Below are 13,051 nucleotides of genomic sequence, written 5' to 3'. Positions count from 1 at the left end.
GAATCACTATGTTGTACACCTGAAACTAATGTAACATTGTGAGTCAACTGTACTTCATTAAAAAAAAAAATCACCTGGTCTGCGAATTTGTACCAATAGCGTCTGGTTAAGTGGTGATGAAAGGATAGGTAATCGAGTTAGGAAAAGTTAACGGGAAAAAGTTGAAGAAACTTACTGAGTTCAGTATGTGTCACCAGCTTTCTTCTGTGAGTTTGTAAGCTGATCAAAGCTAAGAACTGTCATTTGCTAGGAATAGCACTACGCCTCATCTGACAAAGGGACATTCTTCGGAACTGCTAGGTGGATCATAAATAATGTGGTGTAGATGAAGAATAGGAAAAAATGATGGGAACAAATGATAGCATTTAAAGCACTCTGTTGAAGCATTACCTGAGTGTACTTACTGGGTCCTGCCATGGTAGACCTTCTGATCAGCCTCTGCAGATGAGGTAGATGTCCGTTTCCTCCTACGACACAGTAATTTTTCCAGTGTTGTTAGAATGCCAGTGCTCATTAGCAAACTATCTAATAATGAGGAAGTAAGAGACCTGTTGAGCTACCAAAAGGATTTTCAGGAATCTTTTCAAGAAATTTCTAGAATATTTTCTAGAAAACAAAGCCAGAAAAGTTTTCTAAAATTTTATTTGTGTCAAGAGAGTATTTTTCTCATTATGAAGATAATAGATATACATGTTTCATAGCAAATTGATTGGAGACTTGACCTTGAACTAAGTAATACCTTATTCCTTATTTTGTTGTCATATCATTAAACTAAAAGCAAAAATATTTCCCTTATTGCAGCAGAAATATGCATTCACCATTTGAAATTTTAAAAATGCAGATTAAGCAAAGGAAGGAAGTAAAAATCACCCATAATTCCATTCATGAGAGATAATCTCTATTCAAATAATGTTTTTGAGTTGAAAAAAATCTTAAGTGTAATAATCCAAAGTAAATGCCAAGATTTCTTTAAAAAAGGGGAATTCTCTAGTGTTTGAGGTTTTAGAGACACCAGAAAAATATTAAGATATAATGCCTAGGGGCACCTGGGTGTCTCAGTTAGTTGAATGTCCGACTTCGGCTCAGGTCATTATCTTACAGTTTGTGAGTTCGAGCCCTGAATCAGGCTCTGTGCTGACAGCTTGGAGCCTGGAGCCTGCTTCAGATTCTGTGTCTCCCTCTTGTTCTCTGCCCCTCCCCCGCTTGTGCTCTGTCTCTTTCTCTCTCTCTCTCAAAAACAAAATAAAAACATTCTGGAATTTTTCAAAAAAGATATATTGCCTAAGCAAAACCACAGTCCTTTCAAAATAGCTATGCCATTTATAGAAGTGTGCCTATTAATTTATATGAATTTTAAAAACACAATTCCACACCATTTTACTTGATTTTAGAATCTTTAATGCCAGTGCCTAATTCTTCACCCAGTCTTTGGTTGTGTGCCTGGAGATGGTCCATTATTTTCGTTCTAATGCCTGGCTTTGTCACATATTTGTGTGTAACTTTTACTTGAAAAGGAAAAGTAAAGCCATGGGGAGCCCCTGGGAAGAGCTCTTCTGTGCTGATTCTACCTGCACAGAGAAGTTGTGACGGGAGTTGGGCTGGTAGACCCTGGGAGTCCTGTGAGCCCATGGCCACGCCCTTCTTCCTCTCTCTGACTTTCTTTTTATGAAAAAGACCCTTTCTAGTTTCTCAATTCAGGTCCTGAGAAATCTCTCAAAGTCTTTCTTTTCTTATTTGTTCCAGTTTATCATAGGCCCTCTTTAGCAAGTAAATTCCTCCCTGGAGATGTCAACTGTTTCTCACCAAAAACAGTTGTGTTGGAAATGTCTTCAAAAATCGTCTTCCATCAGATCCTCATGACTTCTGTAGCATGTTTTGAGAGATAGTTGTACTAAGACAAGTTTGGAGTTAATAATCTACCACTTCCAACTGAGTCAGTCTTTAAAGTTTGGTTTTACTATTTTTTTAAAGTTAATTTATTTATTTATGAGAGAGAGAGAGAAAGCACAGTGGGGCAGGGGCAGAGAGAGGGAAATACAGAATCCGAGCTATCAGCACAGAGCCCGATGTGAGGCTTGAACCCATGAACCGTGAGATCATGACCTCAGCCAAAGTTGGAGGCTAAACTGACTGAGCCACCCAGGCACCTCTGGTTTTCCTTTGATGGACATAATTTAGAAGCTCTAAAAAATTTTTCAGTAAATAAAAAATTGTGATACTTTATTGACTTTATTGTTGCTGATAAATTTATCCTGTTAAAAATAGAAACCTGTCAGGCAAATACAGTCAAGCCTTGAACAATATGGGGGTTAGGGACACTGATCCCTGCCCCCCTCCCCCATGCAGTTGAAAATACTTGTATATTTTTTTACTTTCCCCAAGCCTAACTACTAACCCTGTTAGTACTGTTGACTAACTGTTGACTGGAAGCCTTCCTGACAATATAACCAGTTGATTAACACATATTCTGTATGTTATATTAATATATACTGTATTCTTACAATAAAGTAAACTAGAGAAAAGTAAATGTTAAGAAAAATATAAAGAAGAGAAAATGTATTTTCAGTACTGCCTTGTAAACAATCTTTGTGTAAACGTGGACCTGCACAGGTCAAACCTGTGTTGTTCAAGGGTCAATTGTAGCTAGTTTAAGGTCCAGACTTTTTTTTTTTTTATTAATACAGTATTTTTCCCCTTTAACTTTCATATGCAGGATAGTGAGTCTCACATACCAGTCCAGCACGGGAACTTTGATTCTCTGGTTATCAATTTTTTCTCTATTCTGTTTTTATTTTAAATTCTTTCTTCTTCTTTTAATGCCTTATATTTGATAGATAGTGAATGACAATGAGTGATTCTCAGATACATTCTTATTAAACTCCAGGTATTCTTCAAATCATGCTAATGCGACCATTTGGAGTGAAATGCTGTTTTGTAATAAGTGCGCTCCTGACAGTCACATCTGTCATTAGCTTTGAGTGTGGGATGTGTCTCCTCCTTGGCTTGTACAGTACCTACTACATACATTTCTTAGAGGATCTCGCTCAATATTGTGCTCATTTGTCATCCCCAGAAGACTGAATTCCTTGAGAGCAGGAGCTAGGACATATAAACAGTTGTTGTTGAATAAATGCACAAAAGAATTAACAAAACATGGCAGTTTTAGCCAGCTCTGTGAGACAGCCAAATCATTGGTGAAGAGCATAGACTGAAACCAAAACTGCTTGGATTCAAATCTTCGTTCCATCATTTATTAGCTATGTGTCCATAGACAACTGTACGTGACTTTGTTTTGTTTTCTTCAGATACGGGGATAATTAGAGTACCCAACCCTTACAGTTGTGATAGATTAAATGAGGTTGTATGTGCAAAGTGCTTAGAACAGTGTCTATATATAGTAAGTGCTATATAAGTGTTTGCTACTATTATTATTAAAAATAGTCCTGGCACGGAATAGTGGATGCCCTTAGGAAGTTCATTCTGGAATTCAGTTTTTCTCCCATCATCATGAAGAAGTGCTTGGGTTCAGGAGCCCTTGGATATGGGAGGTCTCGTTACATCAAAGCTGAGAACGTTGGTACCTTCGTCAGTCAGGCTGCACGGGCTCACTTGAGCTGACAAACAGCTTTTCATTTTGGTTAGGAGCATATTAACTAAGTACTTGGAACAGTGTTAACTCAGGTGGTCTCTGATTCATCTTAATTCTGAGGACAAAACAAATCAATTATTAATTCCCGAGCATAGTTTATTTGGTAGGTAAAATCTTTAATAACAGTGATCCGTGGGAGAGATAATGAAAGAGTTTTGGATGATGGACAGGAGTGGGGAAGATGGAATTGAAAGTTCTTGGGTTTTTTTCTTTTTTGCAGTTTCTAAGATTGTATTAAAATGGGTTTTTTTTTTAACATTTATTTCTTTCTTTTGAGAGAGAGAGAGAGCATAAGTGCAGAAGGAGCAAAGAGAAAACCCCAAGCAGGCTCTGCATTGTCAATGCCGAGCCCAACACCTGACTCCATCCCACCAACCGTGAGACCGTGACCTGAGCTGAAATCAAGAGTCAGACCCTTAACCGACTGAGCCATTAATATGAGCTTTTAAATATTTTTTAATGNGGAGAGATAACAAAGGAGTTTTGGATGATGGACAGGAGTGGGGAAGATGGAATTGAAAGTTCTTGGGTTTTTTTCTTTTTTGCAGTTTCTAAGATTGTATTAAAATGGGTTTTTTTTTTAACATTTATTTCTTTCTTTTGAGAGAGAGAGAGAGCATAAGTGCAGAAGGAGCAAAGAGAAAACCCCAAGCAGGCTCTGCATTGTCAATGCCGAGCCCAACACCTGACTCCATCCCACCAACCGTGAGACCGTGACCTGAGCTGAAATCAAGAGTCAGACCCTTAACCGACTGAGCCATTAATATGAGCTTTTAAATATTTTTTAATGTTTACTTATTTTTGAGAGACAAAGAGAGAGACAGTGTGAGTGGGGGAGGGGCAGAGAGAGAGGGAGACACAGAATTCCAAGCAGGCTCCAGGCTCTGAGCTGTCAGCACAAAGCCTGTTGTGGGGGTCGAATTCACAAACCCTGAGATTATGACCTGAGCCGAAGTTGGACATCTGAGCGACTGAGCCACCCAGGCTCCTTTAATATGAGTTTTTAAAAACAAGCATCCATACCAGTGTGGGAGTGAGGAAGGGAGAGAGGGGAGGGCGGGGCAGAGCAGAATAGGGGGAAGGAATTATGCTCTATTGGTAGTAAAGCTCCAGGTTTATCCTTCTGTGGATTTCATATTCCCCAGAGACATGTGGTCCTTAAAAGCTGTGTACCACTTCTTCAGGATGGTCTTGTTCCAATGAGTGCCATTCTGGGCTGTGATTAGCTTCTTAAGGTCCTCGATGGTGTCGTCAGTGTAGCACTTAGCGGGGACCTTCTTCCCCAGCCAGTCGTTACAGACAACCCCGGCCGTCCTGTCTGCAGCTGCAAACTCCTGGAACCTGCCGACGCCACGAGCTACTTGCTCTAGAGCTGAGTTTTGAACACTGGCTCTTGCATTAACTGACTGATTTTTCAAAATCGAATGATTTTTATTCTTCATATAAAGTGATCTGTTGGATATGATTGATTGTATCTAACCGTTGGCCTCAGGTATATTTATTTTCAGTTGTCTCCTTCCCAATATATTATTATAAAGAATTCCTAATGTATAGGAAAGGTAAAGGACTTTACAGTGAGCATCCTTAATATGCTGAACGCATAGATTCTACCACTAATGTTTTGCTATACTTGCTTGACCAGGTGTCTTTGTATTTACCCATTCTTCTATCCATTCCCTAATACATTTTATATTTTTATGTATTTGGTTAGGTTTATTTTGCTAAGTCATCATCTGTATGGGAAAAGTCAAGTTTTTCAGGGCCCAAGATACTCATAGTGGCATATACATACCTGAAGCAGTAAAAAGTTGCACAGTTAGAATTCCTCTTACTGGAAGGATTCTTTAAGGGTCAGAGTGGGGATAGAGAAAGAAATGTGTGGAAAAGTTAGTGCTTGGGAAAATAATTCAATGTAATAGATAGCCTCATCAAAACATTCTTCTTCATATAGTTTTCATTTCTTTTCTTCTTCTTCTTCTGTTTTTTGGTTTCACTTTGCAAGCTCAGTTGTTATTGTTTCCAGAAAATGGCAACATTTATGCAGCAGAAAAGGAACTAAGTAAAGAAAAAGTTATAAGGGAAATTCTTGTGGGCTCAAGTTAACAACAAAGTACACACAAACACCTAAGATGTCAGTTTGTGTCAGCTTTACATCCCCTAAACAAGTTCTGGAATCTAATTGGGTAGCTTTCACCACTGGTATAGAAGCCACTCTGCTAGCTCTTTGGGAGTCCTGCCAGCAACTCGAATAGGTCATAGGGCAAAATCTTGATTATGATTCAAAACAAGAAGGCGTAGTCATTTTGTTCCTCATGAACTAAGGAAGCACTCACTAGAAAACTGCTTCTTTTGGAAGGGCAGTTTTCCTTTGCTGTTGCTTTCTGGCAGTGCATGTGTATTAGAGGTGCGGAGTGGCAGAGTCACTAATGAGCATTTATCCCTTTTCCTTTTAGTTCACTTCGTTAACCGAGATGCACATGATATAATCTCTTGAGTTGAGTGAAAGGATGGCGTCTGGTCCTGTGCTACCCACTGAGGATGAACAGGCTTCCTTGGGCATTGATGGTCGCCATATTACACTGCAAGGTAATTAAGGTTGGGTGGGGTAACACCCACAGCAACTGTGGAAACCTTACCCTCGTCTGGTTCCAATACCACTTTCTTTCTCTCTTCAGTATTTTTCCAAGTGTAGAACCTTTCAGTATGTGTAAATGTCTTTACTGCTACCTCAGCTCTCTAAGAAAGTAAGTACCTGGATGGAATTGGGTATCATGGTTTCTCACTCTGAGTGTATGTATTTCATTTGTAGTGAAAATAGTTAACCGTGGTTTGCTTGGAATTGTTTGTACTCATTTTGCATCTTTTTGCGTAGCCTCTTTTAAATGTACATCCTTATTTTGTCCAAATAGAAAGAATAGTAGTAGTATTATAAGTGACTAACCTTTCAATCGTATGAATCATGTGTGCATTTTATGCAGACTCAGTACTGTGTATTTTTTTAGTGCTTCTTGTGGAGTTTGGCAATATTTGTTTTGTACTTTGAAAATTCATTAGACGTTTCACCCTTGTTGATAAAACAAATCTTGGAGCTGAGTAGAGTTAGCTAGTGTAGAAGAAATAAAGCTATGGTAAGCCTCTGAAAATATTTATAAGACTATGTTATTTGAAAGTAATCTTTAAGATTATGTAGAGTATTATGCAAAATTCTTAGAATGTTACTTAGAAGCCATAGATTTTGAGTCATTTATTTTTATTTTGTACTTTATTAAAACTTTTTTTTTAATGTTTATTCATTTTTNAATTCTTAGAATGTTACTTAGAAGCCATAGATTTTGAGTCATTTATTTTTATTTTATTTTGTACTTTATTAAAACTTTTTTTTAATGTTTATTCATTTTTGAGAGAGAGAGAGAGAGTGAATGGGGGAAGGGCAGAGAGAGAGGGGGACACACAGTATGAAACAGGCTCCAGGCTCCAAGCCATCAGGAGAGAGCCTGACACGGGGCTTGAACTCACAGACTGTGAGATCATGACCTGAGCAGAAGTCAGATGCTCAACCCGCGGAGCCACCCAGGTGCCCCTCTCTTACTGATTTTCAAATATATTATACAGTATTATTAACTATAGCTGCCGTGCTGTACATTACTTCTATTTGAGTCATTCGTGACTCCCAAAATGACTTTCTTTCTGATATTCTCTTTTAATTAAAAAAAACATGATTTGAACAATTAACCTCTTGATTTGGGGGTCAAATACCTATTGTTCTAGACCATATCTATATGTATCAGGCTTTTAAAAACAAATATAATGTTTGTGGGGATTAAGAAACATAAAATGTTGAAGTAGTACTTGAGGTAAGAATTGTAAAATTTTTCAGCAAGTATATTTTTTATAGTGTCATATAATATCCATAAGTAGCTGGAATAAGTGGAGGCATGGGTAAAATAGGTGATGGGAGTTAAAGAGTGTACTTGTGATGAGCACTGGGTGATGTCTAGAACTATTTTTTTTTTTTTTGTCCACAACTATTGATCCACTATATTGTACACCTGAAACTAAATGTCACTACATTTAGTTATAATGTATGTTAACTACACTGGAATTTTAAATTAAGTTAAATTAAATTAAATTTAATGTAATTTAAATAATTTATTTAACTGAAAAAACAAAGCCCTGATATTCTTGTTTTTCTCTGAAGTTTTGGTTGCCTGTGAGTAGTAGCTCATATAACCTGAAACATATCAGGAAGATAGTGCATCAATAAATAGTAACATAAATCTAATTTCTATTGCTGGCTCTGGTACTTACTAGTTCTTTGAACTTGGACAAAGGACTGTATCTTTTTTCAGTCTTAGTTTCCTCATACTTAAGATTTGTATGGTGATGCCTATATTGCATCCGTGTTTTGAAGATGAATAGTAATGCATAATGTACACAAAGGGCCTAGCTCAGTACCTGATGCAGAGTAGTTTAATAAAGGCATTGTAACTTCTTTTTATTTATTTATTTATTAAAATTTTTTTAATGTTTTATTTATTTCTGAGAGAGAGAGAGAAAGACAGCATGAGCAGGGGAGGGTCAGAGAGAGAGGGAGACACAGAATCTGAAGCAGGCTCCAGGCTCTGAGCTGTCAGCACAGAGCCCAATGTGGGGCTCAAACACACGAACAGTGAGATCATGACCTGAGCCGAAGTGGGACGCTTAACCAACTGAGCCACCCAGGTGCCTCGTATTTTGTTTTATTTTTAAAGTTTATTAATCTATTTTGAGAGAGAGAATGGCAGAGAAAGGGAGAGACAGAATCCCAAGCAGGCTCCGCGCTGTCAGTGCAGAGCCCAACATGGGACTTGAACTCACGAACTGTGAGCCTTGACCACATGATCACTTGATCATGCCCTGAGCCCAGATTAAGAGTTGGATGCTTAACCAATTAGCCCTACAACTTCTTTTTATATATTTACAGTCAGAATCTTTGTCCCCAAAGGCTTCTTGTCTATGAGCACACAGCTAGAGTAGAAACTGGTTAGCATATAGAAAAAAATTGTAAATCAGAGTCCGGTTTTTGCTGTTTTTTGTTTTTGTTTTTGTTTTGACATTTTTCTATTCAGTGGCTTCCCGTCACATGTGGGATAGTCTAGATTTCTTGGTGTGGCTCACAGGCTCTTCTGGTCTGGTGCTCCTTTCTCTCTGCCCTCATCTCCCATTTCATCCTTGTGCTCCATCTATACGGCTGCCTGAGGGCCCATACTCCCCCTGTCTGTGTGCTTTGGTTCAGGCTGTCCCCCTGCAACTCCTGTGTCGTCTTCCTGCTGGAAGAAGTCCAGCTCACCTATCCTTCATTGATCCCTCATCCTTCCCAAAGTCAGCCGGACTCAGCCGCCTCCTGAGCCCTGCTCTCTCTTTGGCCGAGAGGCACACTTCTCCTCTGTTCTCCCACGGTACTTACTTTAGCACTTACGGTATTATTATTACTACATTTCGTAATGTTTTCTTCCCCACTGCGATGCGCTCCAAGACTTCTATGTCACAGGCTATAGCCTACACAGCATTCTCGTGCACATGATCCATTCAGTCCTCCCAACCACATTGTGAGGTAGATACTTTTATCATCAAGGCACAGAGAAGATGGCTGTGGCCCAGGAAGATGGAATTACTTTCCCAGGGTCACACAGCTAGCGAGCAGCAGAGCTGGGTTTTGGCCCTGGAGCATCGCTTTCTTTCCACTGCACCATGTCAACACATGTAGACACATTTGAAACAAGGAATTTCCCCAACACTCTCTTTGGAAAATCGACTTAAATCTTAACCTTATTCTACTTAATCCATAGCCAACGTATACATGCAGAATATGGATGGACATCTTCAAGTAACGTTAACGATTTCAGGTTCACAAGTAGCTCAACATAATTAGCACATTACTAAGAAATGAGTGGTTTCTCATAGCATGTTTTGAATTATACTAGGCTACTGAAGTCTGCATTACAATAAGAGGTAAATATGGGCTGTTTGGCAATGGGAATGTAATATGCATGCACTGCCAGTGTGAATGACTTTTCTTTATGATCCATTTAGGGGAAGCTGGTGCTGGATGCATTGCTCTATAGGGGGAGACATGGAAAGCCAATACTGTAATGTAATCAGATTTATACTGGGCAAGGGCTGCTCACATTAGCCAGGTACACTCAGGGATATCAACCAAGAGGTTCGCACGACTATAGAATGAAGGCTTAACTGTGAAACAAATAGATTTCTCAAGGTTGAGTTCTATATCATTATTAGTAGGTTTTATAGTTCTTCTGAGTTGAAGGAAGGAAGACGGAAGGAAGGTAGGAAGGAAGGAAGAAAAGCAGAAAGAAAAAAAAGAAAGAGGGGAAGGAAGGAAGGAAAGGAAAAAAGGAAGGAAGGAAGGGTGAAGAAAGAAAAGAGGGGAGGGAAGGAGGGAAGAAGGAACCTTTATATATTTCTAAAGATAACTTTGGTTTCATAGCGGGATTGTTAGCTATTTAGACAAAAAATTGATGGTATTATCTTAGTTAACTATGACTTAATAGCAGGCTGTTAACAATAGTCTTAAAAGTATTTGGCTTTGTACATTATGTTATCAGACTTCTATTTCACAAAATTCACGTGTGCGTAATGATCCTCGGAGTAATATGAGAAAAGAGATTTTATGTAATATGAGAAGCTCAGGGTCACTGCTCCTAAGGAAGTTCTTTTCTTCTAGGTTCAGAACCTTTTTTAGAGACAGAGACCTATTTAACTTCTTTTTTTAATTTTTAATTTTTTTTTGTTTTTTGTTTTTTTATAAATAGTTTATTGTCAAGTTGGTTTCCATATAACACCCAGTGCTCATGGGTGTTTAACTTCTATTTAACTTCTAATGCCTACTTTGTTTTAGCCAAATGTATCTCAGATGAGACAATTGTATCACACCCTGACTTAGAATAAGAGACTCAAGAAAAATTAAGATGTCTGTGTTGAAATGTAGTAACTGATTGTAGATATGCTATGAAAACAGATTTCCCACATGTGCAGAGCCTACAAGGAATCAGGCCTGGGAAATTAGGCAGGGCTTTGCTGAGCTTCATAGAGCAGAACAAACAACTTCATCTTTCTTTTTGTTCATCGTTTGTGTGATCTTTGAGTAAATGTCCTTATGAAGGCCTCTTTTGCAGGGAAATATTTATGTCCTCTTAGTCTAAATGAGGGGCATAGTGCTGCAATGGATTGTTGGGAAGGGAAAGAAACGGCACTCATGAATGAGAATTTGAGCAGATTAATGTAGAATGAAATTTATTTTAGGTTAGTGCATTTTGTACTACTGTGGAGGGCCCACATTTTAAGTAAAAAGATATATGAAAGTTCAGGCCATGAAAATAATAAACAGCTTTCTATAAAGATTATTTGCTTTACCAAGGTATCTGTTACAGAATTTCTTGAAATCTTTCCACTGGTTTTCTTATCTGGCAAAATAACAGGTACTTCCTTTCCTTTTATCCTAAGAAAATACTAAATACATGTTTTGTAGGAAATAACACCTGTGCCAAGCTCTTCAGGTGGGAAAGGTGTGTTTGGGAAATAATTCTATGGAGTGTTGGATAGATATGATTATGGAAGCACTAAGGGGTAAAGCTGGATGAGTATCACTGAATTTTCAAGTTGGAAGAGACTTTCTTTGCTGTTCAATTTAATTTGAGACCAAAGTAAGAATTTCTTCAGTAGTATTTCTGAGATGAAGATCCCCAAGGGGGCTGGATTCAAACCCAAGAGGTTTGGGGCTTTTACCTTTTAGGCAGTGGGTAGCTATTGGATTTTGAGAGTGAGAGTACATGGTTGGAAGTCAAAGTGTACTTTAGGAGATCAGTCTGGCTTGGGGTGTAGGAAGACTTGAAAGGGCTCAAAAAGTAGAGTTGGAGAAACCAGTTAGAAAGGCTTGCAAATATCTGGGTGTTGGGTAATGTTTGCCTGGATTAGAGTTAAACAGTGAATGTGAAAGTATGGGACAGGTATGAACACCGTCAAAGTAACACACTCGGCAGGGTTGTGAAACTACTGAATATGGATAATAATAGAGGGTCTCCAAGGTCTTGAAGCTGAGCTGATTGGGGGAGTAGTGGCAGCAGCTATAATGTCCCCGTATTAACTCTCTTTTTATTTAGTGTGTTTTCATTAAGTCTTTGATACCATCAGATAATAAGCCCATATGTCGATGTGCTTACAGTAAATTGTTGTAGATATAATATAACGTTTACAAAGAAACTCTTGAGAACTTCATGCCATGGAAAGATTGAAAGCACAACTCAGGTAGAGGGCCCATTTGAAAGTCAAATTAATCAGGAGTGGATTGCCAGCTTAGGATGACTCACCTTGTGATATTTTAAGCAGCAGCTATGATCATCTTCAACCCTTTTGGATATTTTCTTTATATATTTCAGATTTCAGTTATTTCTTTATACCATGTAAATATAATAATTTGTGGACCAGAAGAGGGCATGATCAATTTATGTAACAAGAGCAAATTACTTTGCTTTTGGAAACAAGGTAGGCCAATGCTTTAGGAAAATGGCATTTGAATACAGAATGTTAGCATTAGTTAGACAAACAGCTCGGAAGGAGTGTGTCTCCTACTACCTTTGCTCCCACACGGGGAGTTAACTTTCACACAGTCCTGCCAAAATGCTGGTGAATGGTTAACCATCTGCGGGAACCTGTATAGAACCATGCTCAGCACAGCTACTGTGTCATTTCAAACAATGCTCCGATGTTTTATTTAGCACTATCTTCCAGATGATGTATTTTAAAAGATGTTTTTTGAAAAACCCTGTATGCCTTCCAGATAGACATTCCTCGGTGTAGGGCTTGATAGTGAAACTTGGGTCCCTGTAGTTAGCTTATTATTCCATTGAAGTTTATTCATTATTTACCGAGTATCCATCTGAGGGAGGCTTTCATTTTATGTGATCTTTTCAGACATTATTCATGTTCAGTGGGCTAGATGGCAAGCATAATAATGTGATGTAATGTTTCATTTTGTTCATCTGTTCAGTAAACACTGAGTGCCGACCTCGTGCAGTGGGCTTGTTGTTAAGGGGACAAAGATGTGAGCAGATCGAGCACCTTCAGGAAGCATGTGGTGCACTGTGCTTCTGCTTGCTGCTGTCACGTGAGAGAGAGTGACCTGGGATGCAGATTTCATCATTCTTAGGAAATGAGTTGAAGACCTTAACTATATAGGGGCTTGCTCCTGATTTTGGTATCCAACACAAAATTCAACAAAATATGACTGAATATGCTGTCTAGAGTATTTTTTTCCATTTCACATGTAGGGAGGTGAAGAATGAGAGTGTATTCTATATAATATTATTTGTAAGGTGAGTTATCTACTCCATTTCACTGTAAAAA

At 38.5% G+C, this 13,051-nt stretch overlaps 1 protein-coding gene and 1 pseudogene across 1 annotated transcript in view; one reads left to right on the top strand and one right to left on the bottom strand.

Moving 5' to 3' along the window:
• Positions 1–13,051, top strand: part of SYNE2 (spectrin repeat containing nuclear envelope protein 2) — a 336,140-nt gene that overhangs the window by 48,100 nt on the left and 274,989 nt on the right. The window contains exon 2 of the mRNA XM_077767198.1: positions 6,103–6,235. Within this exon, the coding sequence (XP_077623324.1) occupies positions 6,157–6,235 (79 nt within the window). The 5' untranslated portion in view covers positions 6,103–6,156. The remainder of the gene's footprint in view (positions 1–6,102; positions 6,236–13,051) is intronic.
• Positions 4,742–5,091, bottom strand: LOC144234060 (ubiquitin-like protein 5 pseudogene; annotated as a pseudogene).

This window comes from Crocuta crocuta, unplaced genomic scaffold, assembly GCF_008692635.1.
Source record: "Crocuta crocuta isolate KB4526 unplaced genomic scaffold, BGI_CrCroc_1.0 scaffold55, whole genome shotgun sequence".
Lineage (NCBI taxonomy): Eukaryota > Metazoa > Chordata > Mammalia > Carnivora > Hyaenidae > Crocuta > Crocuta crocuta.
The sequence above is the reverse complement of the archived record's forward strand: the minus strand, read 5'-3'. Positions and strand labels throughout refer to the sequence as shown.